Source organism: Danio aesculapii, chromosome 2, assembly GCF_903798145.1.
Source record: "Danio aesculapii chromosome 2, fDanAes4.1, whole genome shotgun sequence".
Classification (NCBI taxonomy): Eukaryota; Metazoa; Chordata; class Actinopteri; order Cypriniformes; family Danionidae; genus Danio; species Danio aesculapii.
Window position 1 is genome coordinate 31,900,468 of NC_079436.1, and position 19,724 is coordinate 31,920,191.

Here is a 19,724-nt window from a genome sequence, read left to right on the forward strand (position 1 = left end):
CTTTGAAAATGGAGTCATCTGGGACTGATTGATCATCTTCCTATAGGTCACAGTAGGACCCCAGTCCATGGCAGACATTTGGCCATTTGTCTTGTTGAGCAGCACTAATAAATAAGGAGGTACAGTAAAATAACCAGCTGCCTAAAACATATGCTGGATAAGTTGGCGGTTCATTCTGCTGTGGCGACCCCAGATTAATAAAGGGACTAAGCTGAAAAGAAAATGAATGGATGAATGAATGAATGAATTATTAAAATAATTTATAAAAGTAATTAGTTTAAAAATCTTCAATAATATTAATGATATGACGCAGTTCAGGAAACTTTCTACTTCTCCGTTCATCCGTGTGATTTTGTTTGCTTTGATCGACCCCTGTTGTATCAAAGAATATTACCACGACGAACTCCTCAAGTAAAAAAGCCTCGTCCGTTTCATGAGGTGCACGCGCAGTCAACGAAGGTCCGCGACGTGGCACCAGGCGAAAGTATAAATCAGGCTTAACACGGAGCATCAGCGTTTTAAAACCAAAACAGCCTCTTCAGTGTTTTTAAAAGCTCTGTTTTCAGGGCTGGAAAACTTCAGGGTAGTGTGGACGAAAGGTGTAACCATAGCAAAACTTGTGCTTTTTAAAACGAAAACTTTTTTGTGTAAACGGAGCCCTAATCTGACACAAATGTAATTCATTTACATTTATGTGAGTGCAACTGGTTGTTACAGCTCCTTTATGCAACCAAAACGGCTAATATAAACACTTAAAAAAAAAACTTAAAAAACTTAAAACTGCTGAAAACTTGAAAACTTCCAATCTGGCAACATATTTTAAACTGTGTTGAGAACTAACCAGTGCTGGAATGGGAATGTTTCATAAAAATTGTAAGATCAAGATGAACAAACTTTGAGAATTTTGAACTACATGAGAGGTAAAAATGATCCAGTGATGTCTGCGGAGAAGATAAGACGATCCCACCATGTCAGAGACAGATCAGAGATGTCAGACAGGTCTAAAGAAGACTGTAAACAAAATAAAATGACATGAGCAGAGAAGAAAAGCCCCATGCCGAGCGTCAAGAGCTCAGGTATTAATCATCCGGAGCTGATTAAAGTGCTTACTATACAGTCACATCTGATTAGGCAGAATCGTGACACACACCGATGTCTCTTGAATTCACACAGCAGACATTCGAAAACACAGCAGGATTGCAGTTTAAGGCCCTCAAGGCTTCAGGAAGACATCGGTGAGCAGAAAGAAGAGTGTCATGCAGCTGAAGCTGCTGTGACTCCATTCATGAACCCTAAAAGGTGACATCCGTGCAGGAATTTGCTGAGTCGTGATGGGTACTGAAGAGATCTGCTCTCTGAGGAATACTGGAGGTCAGAGAGAGGTCAGCTGATCAGCACTGCGGACTCACCACATGCTGTCCCTGTCAGATCATGCTGTGCGTGGAGATGCTCTGATACAGTTTTTTTTAAACAAGTGGTTTGATAAACAGATTCTGACTATTGCTTGATAACAAGCCAGCGCTAGTATATTTATTTGTTTTATTTTTTTTTATATCTATACCTATGTGTGGGAAAACGATGATCGTGAATTTATACTTAGCACCACTTTTAAGAAAAAACATTGTTTACTATGCATCCTTTTGGACACTTTTGTTGTGATAATTTTGTCTGTGTTAATGCAAACTGCAAAAATGTTGGTCAAAATGTGTATTTTTGTAATTAGAGTTTTAATATTTAATCCTTCTATTTTCTACTTCAAATCTGTTTTATTCAAGATGCAAATCGTTACATATGACCATAAAAATGGCAGAATCGAAACTGTCCTCATTAAAATTTCAATTTAAGTAAAAAGCCAAACATCTTGAACAGGCTTCCATATTGTTAGCAAGACCTTAAAAGCTATTGTAAAATATGTAACATGTCATTTTTCAGCTTTGGTTTATTTACTAAATGATCCCTTTTCTTTAAATCCTTTTTCTTGTAAAAGTACAATTACATTCATTCATTATTTTTCCTTTGGCTTAGTCTCTGATTTATCAGAGGTCACCACAGCAGAATGAACTATTTCAGCCTATGTTTTATGCAGCGGATGCAACCCAGTACTGGGAAACACCTATACACTCTCTCTCTCTCTCTCTCTCTCTCTCACACACACACACACACACACACACACACACACACACACACACACACACACACACACACACTCATACACTACGGCCAATTTAGTTTATTCAATTCAATAGCACATGTCTTTGGACTATTGCACCCGGAGGAAACCCACATGAACACGGGGAGAACATGCAAACTCCACACAGAAATGACAACTGGCCCAGCCAGGACTTGAACCAGCCACCGTGCCGCCCCCTAATATAACTTATAAAGTATTATTATTACAATTATTATTACAATTATTTTCACCAAAAAAATCATAGTTCTTAACCCCCAAAAGAAAACAAAGTATCTTAAAACATTAGCAAATTACAGCAGTCTTTTAACAACTGTTTGCTATATGGAATGCAAAAACTTTGAAGCTCAATATCTCAAAATCATTCAGAACGCAGACAGAACCTTATAATTCCAAGGTGACGATTTATCATCATGTACTTTTATTGCTGAAGGGAAGCCATGTAAAAAGTTACGAGATACTGTTTAGTGGATATGTATGATTGGTTAAGTGAAACGCATGCACTCATCTTCATGCAGCACTGAACTGAGCTGATAAAAGTTCCATATGTCTTTTACACTTTGGAGCATACAGAGATGCACCTCATATGCAATGAAAGGACATCTCCAAAGTGACCTCTACCAAAACTGAAATGCACCATCAAAATGCAACCATTTACTTATTTATTTTACAGCCAAACATCCAACCAAAACCTTTCTCTATGGAAATTTGAAATCATATTGCATTTTTTCCACAATACTACTGTTGCACTGGATTACTGGATTAAATACTCACCTTGACCCGAGTTGTAGATTGCTTTGACAGATTTCTTGACCTTCTGTAAAGCAGTTCGGTCCTGATCCAAAGCCTGGAGAAACAGAGAGAATGAGAAAGATTATAAAATCACAACTAAAAAAGGTCTGTGATTCATTTATGAGTCATGATCTTAAAATTCCAGAGGGATCACATCACTGGGCACACCTCAAGGGGCAAAGCCAAACATCGGGAATCCCATAATCACACTGTAACCATGACAACACTGGAACTGTAAAGACTTGGAGGCATTACCAATACTCAAGTGTGCCAACATGATGGGAACACTTATGGCTAGAGAAACAGAAAGCAGCTTTTAGCCTAGTGAACTGCATTTTTATTTCATTAAAGGGTTATTCGCGCTAAAAGAGATTTCTTCCAGGTAATCCAAATTAAAAAAGGAGCTCACTGAGATTTCTGTCCCTCTATTGAAAGTATATTCGTCCAAAACTCTGATGCTTATACATTTAATCAATAGATTTTTTTTAAAAATGAGTCCATGTGTGAGCTGAGTGGTTTTAAAATTTCCCAAATACACTTTTTTTATTTGGTGTGACATTTATTCACATTAAGGACTCTATTTTAACGATCTAGATGCAAAGTCTAATGCGTATTGTGCAAACGGGCATGTCCAAATCAACTTTTGCTATTTTAAGGAAAAATATGGTTTGTGCCGCTGTACATGGTCTAACAGGGTTGTGCTTATTCTCTTCATGAGTTATGAGTGTGTTTTGAGCATAACGTGTATTAAACCTCTCTCATCTTCCATTCCCTTTAAGAGTCAGTCACGTCGCACCATGGCGCATTTGCTATTTTACAAGGTGGACTTTGTAAGAGGAAAAACCTCCTCCTCCTCTTCTTTACTTTCTCTTTACTTTTACTCTTTACTTCACTCCTTTACTTTCGTGGAGTAAGGAAACAGTGTCGTACACACTGCACTGAAGACATCCATTAGCCTACATAATTTCGTTTGTTAAGCACAGAGATTTGTTTCAAAACTTTTCTAAATTCAGTTCTAATTTCCAGTAAACCATTAAACGAACAATAATAATGAAGTGTGGTCAAAAAAGTTATATCCAAACACACATCCTTTTCTTATGTCCCATATAGTGATTCATACGTCTCCAAAACCTGACAGGTGGACAAATGTAAAATTGTTTTTATTAAAACAAATATAAATATGCATATAATAAATAATACTGCTAATAATAATAACATTATACAAACGCAAATTGTCATGAATAAACCAAAAAAGCCAAAAAAGGTAAAGAAGGCATGGAGCTAGTGGTTTTTATATTTATGTAGAAAATAATCATTTTTGTAACATTTTAATCCTTTAATTGTCTTTCATTTGTAAAGATTTTTGTGTATTGCTGTTCATCCTGTGTGTATTAAGCAATGTGTACGCATTTGGACTCGCATAGGCGCACAACTAATGCTCTCTGCACGGGACTTTAGACCAGCTTTCAGTTGGTCAACAGCACAGTCTATTTCAGTTCCTCCAAATAGCAACGCGCCAACAATGTGCCTTAACACACCTCCTTTGTAGACCGGCACACCCATGAGTCCACAAAGTGGCATAAATGGATTTGCTATTTGAACAACAAGACACAAAATGTGAAAATTAGGGTTGTGCTGGTCTCAAAATAGCAAAAAAAACACAGTCTTGCACCTTATTGTGCTGGGTGTATAGGGCCCATAAACTTTGATCATCAACATGATAAACAAAAGCACATCAAACAAGAATTACTAAGATTTATCTGAGGTTTTTCACTGATCAATAATGTGAAGTGAATAAAAACACTTTTAGATCTCTTCATGGATGTTTATGAAAGTGAGAGATTTGGGTGAAGAGATGCAATTGAAGAGACACAAATAACAGGTCAGGGCTCATGGGTTTAGAAATGATGAAGATGAGATTAAATAGAAATGATCATTTTTATTTTGGAGTGAAATAACCCTTCAAAAATGATTTTGATTAAAAAGTAATTCAACTAACTAATTAACTTAATAAACATTAGACAAAATCTCTTCAGACAAGACGGCATGCCATGGCTAAATGAGACTGCTAATGGGTACACAACTTAACATACCAGCAACGGACCCTTGACAAGCAGTTTCCTAGCAACCGCAGCAGAAGGACGGGGAGAGCCCTCGACCACACTTCACTGTCAGTGTGTGGATGATATCATTTCCAAAACCAAACCGCGTTGCAAACAGTGAGTGCTGCAAACAGGACAAGCTCCTGAGGGAAATCTCTTAAAATATTTTGATCCATGATGGTAAACAACAGGGTGTCAACCAATCCTGTTTCCTCCAAGCAGCCCACTGACCTTCTGTCTATTTATTTCTGCCTTTTAAAAAAAGAAACCAAAATGTAAAATACTGGGAAGCATGCAATTCCTGATTTGCTCTAGCTCCTCTTGCTCGATGCCCTCCTCCCTTGTCTGATTCTAGGAAACTTTGTATCTTTATTAAATTTGCTCATTAGAGTGCTTCAGAGTGCTCTTGACCTCAGACTGGGGCGATGGTTCATCTTCCAGCAGGACAATGACCCAAAGCACACCGCCAAATTATCAATGGAGTGGCTTCACTACAACTCGGTGAATGTCCTTGAGTGGCGCAGTCATAGCCCAGACTTAAATCCTATTGAACATCTCTGGAGTGATCTGAAAATGGCTGTAAATCGTCGCTTCCCATCCAACCTGATAGAGCTTGAGACGTACTACAAATAGGAATGGGCAAAAATTCCCAAAGACAGGTGTGCCAAGCTTGCGGCATCATATTCAAAAAGACTTGAGGCTGTAATCGCTGCCAAAGGTGCTTCAACAAAGTATTGAGCAAAGGCTGTGAATACTTATGTACATGTGACTTTTCAGGTTTTTTCTTTGCAACAATTTCAAAAACTCTTTTTTCACATTGTCATTTATGGGGAATTGTGTGCAGAATTTTGAGGAAATAAATTAATTTAATCCATTTTGGAATAAGGCTGTAACATAAAAAAATGTGGAAAAAGTGAAGTGTTATGAATACTTTCCAGATACATGCACAGTTTTTCTTATCAAACAAAGTGTTTATCCTACTCAGCTATGTGCATACGTTTTTTTTAGTTTTTTTTTTTTCAAAATTTATCTGCATCTTGGCATTTTCTTGAAGCATTTTTTATGCAATATTCCAAAATACCCTTTTTTGTAAAGCATACACTCAATGCATCACATAGTGGTATGATGCATGAATGTGCTCCACGCATCTCGTTTACATGCACTATGAACAGCAGCTACGCTAATTATTTTCTTTATTCTCTATTTCCACCTGGGAATACTCATCCCGAGGGCGCCAGAGATTATGCAGTGCCACTGAAGCGATTCAAGACCTGTGAAGAGATGATCCCAAGGTTTCCACAATCCTGAACCAGGCCCTAGCAGCTGCTGTGGTGGCCATGGAGGAGTAGAGAGCATGCGTCTGATTACGGTGAGACTCCAGGGACTGATGAGTCTTCGCTGGCGTCCAGCGTTCTCCAGCCTCCAGCGCCTAGACTGCTGCTCTCCACAAGATGTTTGACCATATGAGAAATGGTCGTGCCCAACTGAGCTTGGTTTTTCTCAAGGTTTTTTCCTTCACTTTCGCCAATTGGTGAAGTTTTTTCCTCGCCGCTGTCGCCACTAGTTTGCAAAGTTCGGGACTTGTAGAGCTGCACATCGATGGATTACTCTTCAGTGTTTGGACTCTCAGCAGTGAATATTAAAACACACTGAACCGAACTGAACTAAACTAAACTGAACTGAACTTCAACTCTGAAAACTGAACTGACGTTGTTTCAATTCACTATAATCTTCTATGTGAAGCTGCTTTAACACAATCTACATTGTAAAAGCGCTATACAAATAAAGATTAATTGAATTGAATTGAATAAAAATAGGTGGATGGAAACATAGCTAATTACAATGCATTCAAGCTATCTGTTTCAGCCGGTAGCAAACAGATGTGTGTCCAAACAGCCACAGCTACCAGCACAAACACTCCCTCCCCAACACACTCCCAAATGTACCCAAAAATAAGCTGTGGTCTTTAAAGAAACCCTTCAATGGCAATTAATGAGAAACGCAGAGCTTAAGGCTACCATTTGAAAGCAAATCCCTCTACTTTCATGACAGCTCTCTGAAAATAAAATGCTTTCCAACAACATCTGACCTAAATCACCATGGCTGGGGTCTTCAACATTTTAGAATAAGACTTTGAGGTACTCTCTGTAACTCATATATTATTTCAAGTGAATGTATTAGCATATTTTATTAAGATTAAGCCATAAATGTACATTTGTTGTGAGATTAAACAAAAGTAGTTAATAGGTATGCATGCTCTGATATGGTTATTTTAGTTGTTGCGATAACTTTAATAATTCGATATGTTTTTTTGGAGCTGATATCTAATATATAGGCCATTAAATAGAAATGATGATATGAACTGTAAATGTAAACTTGTTAAGAAACTTTTTCAAATATGAATATACAAAATACAGACTAGAGATGCTCATAATCCCCGATTCACCGTTAACTGAAAGGGTGCGTTTTTAACCAATTAATGCTATCAGTTAACCAATTTTTTTTAATTGGCTGCATAAATGTGCAACACATATTTGTTAACCTGCGGGATGGTAACACGTGCAACCACTACAGACATATTTTGCCAAAGAAGCAAAATTAAAGAAGAATATTGCTGGACAGTTTGACACAGACAAGTTGATGCCAAGCCAGCACTGATACTGACTACCTCTGCCCTGGATCTGCGTCATAAACACTTCTGTTTATTTGCACAATTTGAGAATGAAGCCACAAAACTTTCAAAAATGTGCGCTGCTTTGGAAAGAAGCCGGCCATAAGAAGCCAGAGCATTGGATTTTCTCTCCTTCAGAGCGTGCTCCGGCACCGCTTATAAACACAACAAATAGGCTTTAGTTGTGATGATTTACTATAAAACAAACAAACCAACCTTTTTTCCATTTGGAAAATTACAAAAACTCGAATTAAACAAATCCAAGGATTTTCTTGATTTTTGCATAATGATAACTAATGATAAGCTTATAAAACATGTATGCAAGTTAATGCAATATCATATGTAAACAACAAAATTGTTATATGCTAAAGTAGCCTATACTTTACAAAAAGGCAACATATGAGCCTTGTCATTGTCTTTCATCACACGCAGTGTGCGCACATGAACCGCGAGTGAGAGAGGAAATGAAAGCACACAAGCTCTAAGGTAAAACCAGACGCTCAAGACATGATCTTTAAAATAATGACTTTTATTAAAAAATGTTGACAGAGGTTTGTGATATAAGAATAACAGCAGAGCGTTAATTACATTTTAGTTTCCATGGATCGATTGATTTGAGGTAGCCTGATATTTTTATTTGACGGAAGAAAAAAACATATGATGGGAAAAAAACTGGCTATGCTGGTTCTTAAAAAGGATTCAGTCAGTGTTTTCATTTTGGAATCTAAATTTGTCATTTAAGTGAAAAATATCTAGATCTTTTATTTAGTTTATTATTTTTTTCTATGCTGTTGGAAACACTGCAGCTATTTTAAAATGCAATATTGAATGTGTCAGACACAAAACAGACACGCCGATTTTTTTTTAAATTGAATAATAATTTAATATTAATCTGACCAGTTAACTGTTAATATTTTCTAAACAAGCGGCACTTGTCGGTTAGCAAAACTAACTGAAATGAGCATCCCTAATACAGACCCACATCAGACAACATTAGAGACTCTGAGACAGCAGTAGTTTGCCCTACCATTGAGAAATTAAGAAAGAAAAGTCTATTCCGATACAATTCTACAAAACACAAATATGAAACAAAACACGGACAAACATATAAAGACAAAAACAACAATTTTCCACAATGATCGTGTCAGATTGAAACTCAAGTCAATTCTAGTCAGTATGCCGATGTCCTGCTATATGTTTAGAGACAAGGCATGCTGAGGCAGAGCAATAATGAGCATTTGGACAGCTGTGGTACACTGATCAAGAACCTGTGGCCATGAAAGTAGTAGTTCTGCAACTCTGATGTGATAAAAGATTTCCCGCTGCGGTCACTCTTTCATTTTCTTGCAGCTATGTTTAGACATTGGTACACCAAAATTGGGCTGCCCACTATGGACCAGGGAAAGACGGACGCGTCAGGTTGAGACTCTTCAGTGTTTTTTTTATCCTCGTAATTTCCCTTGTTAGTGCTTTGTTTTGACCTACAACATCCTGTAGATTCCAGGATTTAAAGGAACATTATGGGTAGCTGTGTTAAAGGAAAACCATTTTTTTTTTTTTGTCTATAAAGCAAAAATAAAAGCATTTACAAAGGAAGTTAAGCGGCAAGCAGGCAAGATTACACAACTTAGATGAAAATTGCAGTTAAACAGTAATATTGTGACTTATTATTTCCATTTAAAGTAACTGTTTTCTATGTATTACAAAATGAAGCAACTATTAGAGCTGGCAATTTGGCCTAAAATCAAAATCTCAATTAATTGAACATTTTTTCTCGATTATGATTAATGAAGGATTATTTTATTTATTTATTTATTTATTTTTGCCCTCATATTTCACTGACAAGTTTTCTACGATAAATATGCTCACATATTACAGGTGAGAGATTTTTGAATAAATAATTGAAGGATGATCTATGATTATTTATTGAACATCAGCATTAAACAACTGAAATTAAAACACACATTGCTTAAAACCAACAGTCACCTAAAAAAAAAAAAAAAAAAAAAAAAAAAAAAAAAAATATATATATATATATATATATATATATATATATATATATATATATATATATATATATATTCTTGTACTGTTTACCCTGTAAATAATTCTTTAAAACTGCATTTCTAACAACTTCTTTATTGCAATGGAAATTTTGCCATCCCAAGTACAAAGTAAGGCTCAAGAACGGGTCCATCGAACTGGACTGGACTAGACATCAGATGTGGCTGCAAAGTGGCTTTATACTTCTTCATGCTCTTTGTGTTGCTCTGCAGTCTGCAATAACACTTCCGAAATGCTAGCTGGCAGCAGGTTTTTGTGTACTAATGGAGTGTCGAGTTTCTTTGTGGGTGTTTTGTTTTTTGGTAATGCTACCTTGATATACAAGCAGCTAAAACTTGCTCATTCAGAGGTGAAAACCAATGGACGCGCAACAACTTTAATCATAAGGTAAGCACAAACAAAAGTTTCCAACTGGAGCTCCTCCGCGGGACTCCACACTTGTAAACACTCACTCCAACAGGCTGCTGCTCCCCGGCTGCTCTCGGAATCGCCCACACTCATCAATACTATCAAGTTGACCAATCACAGATATTGCGCTGTGCGTCGTCACAACGTGAAATAAAATTTTTTGATAGGTGCGCATCAGCGTCAGCTACGGCAAGGGGTCTGTGACCGCGCAAAGGACTACACCCATGAGTTCGATGCAGACCAGTAACAGAGCGTGATCACATGACTCTACATGCAGTGGGAATTGAAAAATTGACCTGGAAAAATTTGATCGGTTATAGGCTCTGAATGTCGATTCCGATTACTTTTCGATTAATCGCCCAGCCCACAATTTAGTTTAAGTAGCTAGTATTTTATTATCTGCCTATTATTAAGATTTTTTTATTTATTAGTATTTTATTAGTACTTTACATTATATTTATTAGTACATAATCTGCATGATCTTATTCCACATCCCTATTCATACCTACTTATTACTTAAACATAACATCTACCTTAACTACTATTAAGCAGCAAATTAGGATTATTTAAAGCAAAAGTGAAAGTTAATAGTTTATTATTAGCAAGTATTGTACAGTACCTTAAAACAATAGTGTTACCCAAATTTACCCAAATTTTAGCAGTCACTACTAAAGACTTAAGATTCACATGATCCATAAGAAATCAATCTATAATGCTAGTAATTTGGTGCTCAAGAAATGTGTGTTAATGCATATTTTACAATAAATAAATAAAGATGTAGAATATATACATAGGATTTACTAAACATTTACAGAGTACCTGGTATGGATTATGTTTTATTTAATTAAGACATTTGTGTTACAATTTTAAATATTATTATTTGTTTATATATATAGATTGATATTTGTCAGAAATATACATAAAAAACAATTAAGGTACCCTGTAAGCATTAAATAAATCAGTTTTCTGATATATATGACGAAGAGGGTAATACAATTACATATCTAATTACAGCAGTCGAACTAACCACATCCTTAGGCCGTCTTGTAGGCTATTAGACGTGACCAAAAGTGATCAGTACATGAATTTGAGCTCCGCAGCAGAGACATTAAAGCTCAGCAGGTGACATCTTCATTATAATCTGGTTAATCTCTCCCCCTTTTAAGTGTGAATTAAATACTATTTATACATTTCCCTTTATAGTTAAAAATATTATTTAAATATGCAATGTGATGTAGACTTACTTTAAATTATACTGTAAATAAAAGAGCAAAAATAAAGAAACTTTTTATATCACACAGAATATCATGAAAGTGAGTAAATGTTATTATTTCTCTGCACAACATAAAATCTCATTATGACAGAAATACTGGAAAAGTTTATAGTTTGAATATAAACACTGATGTCTACTGTAGTGATCAAAATCATCACGGAATAAATTGAGTTTTGAATGTAACAAGTATTCAAATGAACACTGTATCAACTACACTGTTACGCCAGTAGGTGTGAGTGTTTAAAAATGTATGTCACTGAATCATTCATTCAAGAGATTTCTTTAAAACTGTGATGAAAAAAAGTCTTTTTTTGAGGCCAGTTAGTAAACAGCATCAGGGTTCGAATTACAGGGGGGCTTGGGGGGGATTGACCCCCCCTAATTAACCCTTGATCCCCCTGAAGGACATCAAAACAAGATGGGGCATCAGCGCTTTAATAGTAGGAAAAGCTTTCTTCAATATTAGCTTTCCTAAATATTTATAACTAAAAATGTATAATATAAAGGGTGACGCAGTGGCACAGTAGGTAGTGCTGTCGCCTCACAGCAAGAAGATCCCTGGTCAACCTCGGCTGGGTCAGTTGGCGTTTCTGTGTGGAGTTTGCATGTTCTCCCTGCGTGGGTTTCCTCCGGGTGCTCCAGTTTCCCCCACAGTCCAAAGACATGCTGTACAGGTGAATTGGGTAGGCATATATACCCAATAGTAGTAGGTAATATACATTTGACACCCTCCCCCCCTAATGGTTCATACCACTGTGATGCATTCAATCGCGCCAATCAATGGTGGGAAAAATATCATTCAACAGTCTGAAACTGCCAGTTCTAGAGCACCGATAGACATCTTAAGTATTCACAAAACAAGTTTCTTGAAAAATAGGTGTTTATATCTGTATGTAGCTTAAAAAAAATAAAATTTAGACACATAATTTGTATGGTTTGACCAACAGTAACCTCTAAAATAGTCACTAAATATCCCTCAAGACACTGGAAACATACATTTTATTAATAAATTAGATGTAATTTAAATACATTCATAAATCTGATTCACTGAAGCATGTATTACCAAACTACTACTGAAAAATTTGACCAACCCCCCGAACAGCATATTGCAGCACACTGAACAGCATATTATCTAGTTTAGATGTATATTGAGAATCTTGGAAGAATTGAAATCACTATTTTACAAACCAAAATATTGTGAACAGATATTCAAAATGCAAAGTTAAGTTGGGGCCTCATGCTAAATCACCTACTTGAACTGTGTATTTTCAATGCGACACCATCTCCACCCCAAAGAGAGACCAAAAATGAAATGCAGCACTACAGTTATTACACAGACAGGGAAAGTCAAGTGCCCTATTGAGAACAAATGCAACATTACACTCACTGGCACCATAACAATATGACACTCTTAATAAAGGTCTACTTTGTCCTTCCATGACTAAGCGTTTGCTCTTTATGACTGGACAGAGTGCAGTAACGTGCTAATACTCATCTACACTACTCACAACAAACCTTGACCCTCTGTTCACCCACTCAAATGATAGGCATCACTGAGCCCTTGGCACTATTCCTGGAGCGCTCCGTAATCCCGGCCCAAATTTAAAGCACCATTCGGGACAATTTCTCAAAACCAGTCACAAGCACTATTTGGATGGGCCTAATGACAGTTCATTTCAGCCAATGTCTGTCATTTCATGTATGGATTGAGACAGGACTAACATTTTTGTGTTTATTATGAACATAAGAGTTTGTGTTTTACATGTGGGAAATGTGGGGGGGGGGGTCGTATTTTACCTGGTTTCTAGAACCATTCTTGGTGGCTGTTCGTAGCGAGCTACCCAGTCACGCCAGAAAAGCCATGCAAACAAAGATAAGTGGTCAGCAGTACCACCTCATTTTTACACACAAAATGCAGCCCTTATATACCCCAAGGTAGGGTTATCACAATACCATTAATTAATCTTACGGTACTATACCAGCTGAAGTTTCACCATACCAAGAAGTATTGAGATACTGTAATTCATAACTCAAATTATATAGAAAATTATCAGAAATACTAGATTTTGTTATAATAGGCCTACTTGAATGTAATTCATAATTCCCTTAAGGCCAAAAGGTATTATGTGCACCTCACTTCATCTAAAATGTATTAATTCTTTTAGTTTATTTTGTATTTAACTGACCAACAAAAAATACATTAAAATAAAAATACAAATTATACCGAATTAAATCTGTTACAAAAGATCATGTTTTTGTAGTGGTCAAAAAATTGTTTCAATGTTTTCTGTTGCTATTTTGGGTTTTTCATCAATTTATTTTTCAGTCTTATCAGGTAACAATGCAAAGTAATTTAAAATTTAACTTTGTGAGCGCTTATTTTTAAAAGATTGTTGCGGTTGTTGTAGCTACTAAATCATATTAACAGGAGCAGAAATGATCCAACTCAAATATGCTTTTGAACTGAAGCATTAGAAAATGTGCAATAGGCTACCATAAAAGGTGCAAATTTTATAGTTTTGCAACCTTAAAGGGCTCCACAGACTATTAAAATACAATAGTCTATTGTTGCACAATCTTGTGAGCATGTTAGTGACTTTTTCATATGCAATATTATTGTAGATAAACCATTAATGACGATACTACCGTTTACAAACTACAGTGGCACCACCAGTATTTTGGAGCCATAGTATTGTGATACTACCATAGCACCGGTTAACCATGCAACCCTACCCTAAGGCACATATTTCTCGGTTTTCAGAAATGTATCCCTGGGCACATATTCCCTATGAGCCTGTGCTGTTCTTTCGGCAATCACAGACATTCGCATTCGGACAGGATTAGATTTGTAATAGGACAGTTGAGTAGGGTTGGGTATCATTTGGGGTTATTTCAATACTGGTGGTAAATCGATACCTTTAAAACAGTACTGATGCCAAAACAGTGCCTGAACCGATATTTTTGAGCCACAAAATTATGGTAGATGACTCTGAAAAAACTTTGTTGACAAAAAAAATATTTTAATCATTTTAATTGAACAATATAATTAAAGTTTAAAGTATACATCAATTCATATTTTATATAATTGAATTGCATTTGTTTTTAGCATGAATGCAAAAATGCATGAAAGGCTGCCATCGACATCAGTGAACTCCTTTTTTCTAGAGTTGGGGTTTGAGTTGTCTGAGCACATTTACATAGACATCAACACTCCGATTTTAATATGATTAAGACAATACTCTGATTAAGAGTTTACCATGTAAACAGCGATTTTTGATGACCTTAATCTGACTAAAGTCATAATTGAACTAAACAGAAATCAAAGACATGTGGAGTATACGAAATTACATGAAACTCCAGAGGAAACACTGAATTGCCCTGGAATTTTTACATAAGTCATTGGAGAAAAAGACAGACATAGCACATTTGGATGGGATTATAATCACAATATACAGTATGTCGGTGAAAAAAAGAAAATTTTGTAACTTCCGCCAGTCCAAATATGGCTACTTACTGATTTTAACAGGGGCAAAAAGGAGACAACATTAAACAAAAAAACAACACACTTTAGAGCACCATCCATCTCTACAAATCTCGAAGCCGAAGGTCTCTCAGAAACAAGATACTGGTGGAAAAACAGCGCTATAACATACTTTTACTGCCGCTCGAAGCAACCACAATCCATTAGATTCACACTAGGAACAACAAGATCGATACTGGACTTTATCAAGAAAGCCAATCGAGAAGACTAGAGCAAACCTGCCAAGCAAGAAAAGGCTCTCTGCGGCTTGCCAAAAAGCTCTTTTACTAGAAAACATCTCCAAGACTTAAACATAGCGCCATGTGCACATTTAGGTCAGGAGAGACCTGCACCAGCTATCAGCCACAAGAAACATGAACTCCTTAAGGAATTACATCTCGCTGCCAAACCCAAGCCAGCAGACTTGACTGAAGCGTACAGCGCAAGGGAAAAAGAGCTCAGGCCAAAGTTTCATGGGGTTTATGAGTCAGAACTGCAGTCCAAGGGTGATCCGGCTTTATTCTGTCTGTTTTCGTTTCAATAGCTGAGGAAGAAAAAGATACAAATGACCGAGAGAGACGCAATGGAAACATTACATGAAGTCAACACCCTCGATAGCTGAGCCACCGAACACCCACAGGCCTGGCAGACGCCGCTGCAGCGCTGGCACTGATTGAATCTGTGGCTCTAGATATGAGAAGAACAGGTCATTGTGTAAATTATGGTCTGTTTGGTTGGTATCCATAGCCACGGGCCCTCCAATACTCACGCAGAATGCTAGGTATGCCTTTGGTTCAGAGGATTCATGTTCTGTCCAAGTCTGATTAATAAAACACAGGCAAACAGACGTAAACACAGACACACACACAAGGCCAGGTGGAAACTCTCGTGGGATGCGTAAAAGAAACACTGGGTTCAATAATTTTGAAAAATGCAGGCCTAACTCGATGAATCTGACAGATAGCTTTAATAATTTATCAGTCAGCTCAGTGTGTTATTATATATAAATTAAGTAAGGATTAGATTACACAATGGTAAAGTTCATTTATAAACTAAATTTAGGTGTCATTAACTGAATATTAAACGTCATGATGTCTAAATTCCCATGCAGTTTTAAAAGACAACTCATTTTAAATGCTAATATTTAATATTTGTATTTTTTTAGACAAACAGGTATATAATTTTAATCATACTTGAGGAGGCTTTTGTGTACTGGCATGTATTAGAGCAGGGGTTCTCAACCTTTTCAGCCCGCGACCCCTAAAATAACAACACCAGTGACTCTCGATCCCCTTCATGCTCGGAGGTGGTTATAAGTATACAAATATCGCACACAATGGTGCACACACACCAATAGGAACTATATAAACAAGCTTACTGACGACACAAGAAAAGTGTAATTCTATTTTTATAATGATTATTCTTTTGTTTAATTTAATATTAATCTCACTTAATGAGAAAGGTGGGCACCATGTTGATAACACAAGACTATTCTTGGTTTAAATTTGGAGACTTTGAGCCACTTGGAGATTTTCCTCCTTGTTTAGTCGTGGCCTTTATTTTTAATGTATGTGAGTGCCATAAAGGTGTCAAAGTTTAACATTGTACCGTAAAATCAATCTGCTGCAACTGACGCTATTGCTGTGATGTTAATCTAGAACAATAACCACAGGGTCGCAATCCAATAAAATTTTTTTTGAAAGGCTGATGACTTTTTATTTGCATGTTTTTTATGTAACTATTAAATATTAAGTATATATTAAATATATTATAAATTAAAAACTATTTTTACATTTTGCAGGTTATGGATAAAATATGAATTTAATAAAATATATGAGATTTTTGGGAAATCACCAAGCGACATCCCCTCATTGTCTTACGACCCCCACTTTGAGAACCACTATATTAGATTATGTTTTAGGTTAAATTAATTGTGAACTACTAAATTATCAAAAAGCAACTCACACACATATATTATTAGAATTTATATACAAAGAAAACACACTAAATGCAAGTACACAAAAAAAAACTTCTGCTGCTTGTTTAAACAACATATTAAAAATGAGTTGAAATACAATTCTTACACTTTTTGGGACAACTTAAATGTTTTAAGTTCAATCCACTTTAGTTTGTAAAAATTATTAAGTTAACTTAATCAATTTGTGTTGGAACAACATGAAGGAATTGTGGGGAACCCAGCATGTTTTACAGTGTAAAGTGTCGACTTTAATGTTTCAAAAAAACTTTTGAGAGAATAAAATGTCCAAAAAAAAACATGAAATAGTCTAAACAGATAGTAGTAGTCTAGTCCTTCAGAAATTTGATTTCTGGATATTGGTTTTTTTTTTCATTATACCTTTAAACAAACAGATTTACAAATACATATTTTCCTCAAAATGTTCTACTATTTATTTTCTGTGTTAGATTATAAGTAATTGGTTAAGAGTTGAAATAATCAAGTACACAGTTTGTCTCAGTAAATAGTTTGTTATTGTTTGTTAGTTTGTCAGTCTAACATGACCAAGAAGTCATTTAACCCTTTCGCGCGTGCGTTCTAAACTCCAACTGACCCTCCTGCGTGAGTTTTTTGTGAGATCATTACTTAGAATCAATTGCGTTCTTAAGTTCCCATGGTAACATGTCAAGTTTATCATATAACCCAACAGCCCTAATGATCTATGTTTATTATTTACTGACAAATGTTCTTATTATATTGTGAAATTTCTGATACTGATTCTCAAATATGTGATAGTATAATATGTTATATTTTGTCTTCAAAAACAGCTTAATAATGATCATATTATTTGTTATATGTAATGGGCGGCGCCTTTTTTGTTAGAAGGGATACAGTTGCGATCAGAAGTTAACGAGAAGTATTTATATTATTTATTAAATTATGCATTAATTTATTAGCATCTACCCTTACCTCAACTCTCACAGTAATGTAAATATATTATTTGTTGTACAGTGTAGCAAAAATTATGCTATATTGACATGAGTATCCTCAGCTGTATCCCATCTAGACTTCACCCTCTCCTGCAGCACGGTGAGAGATCCGAGTTGCTGGATTTACGTCATGTTTATTATTATTATTATTATTATTATTAAAGATGAATTACCATGTTTGTAAACATTCAGGATGCATGCGCAGCGAGGTTGCAGAAAAAAAACGGGAGCGCTAGCATTTACAGCGAGGGAATGACATCCGATGTGGTACAGAGTTTGTTGTTGTCTTAGAAATAAGCTATATTGATTACATATTATATATATTATTTACATAATGCTTTCAGTGTATTATAACAGCTTGTCACTCAGTGATAAGCACAGTTATTCTGCAAAATTAACGTAAAGTGAGCGGCGTTCATCTGACAGGTCCATTTGCGATAGCACCCTCCCAATGGGTATTGGATAAGACGAAATGGCCAAGAGTCCAGCCCAAAATATACAATCTCATTGAAGCTACAAATGTTTTAACAAGAGAGAAGCTAAAGGCCAACAAGTCTTTGGATGCCTACAATTTTGTTCTGTGTGGTCATGTGCAGGAAATAATGATCCATGATTACCAGATTCAAAACTTTGTAGTGCTAAAAACCGAGATTCTGCCTAGCCAAAGACAAGGAAAAACAGACGGAGCTATACAAGGCCTGGGTTATCATCAACAAGAAAAACAACTGCATTCTGACAGTGAACTACACCTGTACGGCAGGGTATGTAAACTTACCGCAGACGTCTTTAGCTAAAAGGGAGCTGAATGGAGTGACGACCTAATTAAAAATGCTGGACTCTGCAGTTTTTATTTCATATCAGGTAAGCACACGCTATGCTGAATCACACACATTACCCATTTTTGATTGCATTTTTGAAAGTGTAAGTTATTAGGTTTATATTCGCACATTCGGACTTTCTCCTTAATAATATGATTTCATAAAAGTATTATTTGCAAACTCTAAATAGCGAAATCATATTACCAGCCAATGACTATAAAAGTACATCATAGTTTACAGTCAAATACACTGTGTTAATGTTGTTTTCAAGTCACACTTGCAGGTTATTTCAGACCGAATTTTCAAAGTGCTGTGGTAAACAATATAGGGAGTGTATCACAAGTTGTCACTGAATGAATGTGTGAATATAAAACCAACTTTACCTTAATAACTTACACTTTCACGTTTCATTCTGAGCATTCAGAGTCAGCAGTTTAATTAACCATATGTAACAGTTTTTGCTGAAATCATTGCTGCAATCAAAAATGAGAAATGCGTATGATTCAGCATAGCGTGAACATAACTGATATGAAATGAGAACTGCAGAGTCCAGCATTTTTAACTAGGTCGTCACTGTTATGAAGCGGACAGGAGACAGAGGTAAGGAAACGTTAGGGTGTTTATTAAATGACAACAAGGAGCACATGAAGGATAGCCAGGAGGATCAGGAATGATGTTGGGGTCTTTTCCTCCGTGGCTGGGTAACAGGAATACACGAGGATGGACAGCACACACCAGATACAGCTGACAGAGGATGACACAGACTTGGAAGGACTGGAAGACAGGACGATTCGGGTGGACCAGGAAGACTAGGAGGAATACAAAGAGAACAGGTAAGTAAAGCGTTTGTTTTAGCTGAGGATGACTACGCTGAGTGGTCGCTCAGTTGTCCGCTTTCGTCGAGACGAGCCCGGACAATGAGCGACTGGAGTGCTGTGCTTT

General features: G+C 36.3%; 1 protein-coding gene across 1 annotated transcript in view; it reads right to left on the reverse strand.

Moving 5' to 3' along the window:
• Positions 1–19,724, reverse strand: part of asap1a (ArfGAP with SH3 domain, ankyrin repeat and PH domain 1a) — a 96,634-nt gene that overhangs the window by 53,667 nt on the left and 23,243 nt on the right. Inside the window, exon 4 of the mRNA XM_056477383.1 lies at positions 2,963–3,035. Coding sequence (XP_056333358.1) covers positions 2,963–3,035 — 73 coding nt within the window. The remainder of the gene's footprint in view (positions 1–2,962; positions 3,036–19,724) is intronic.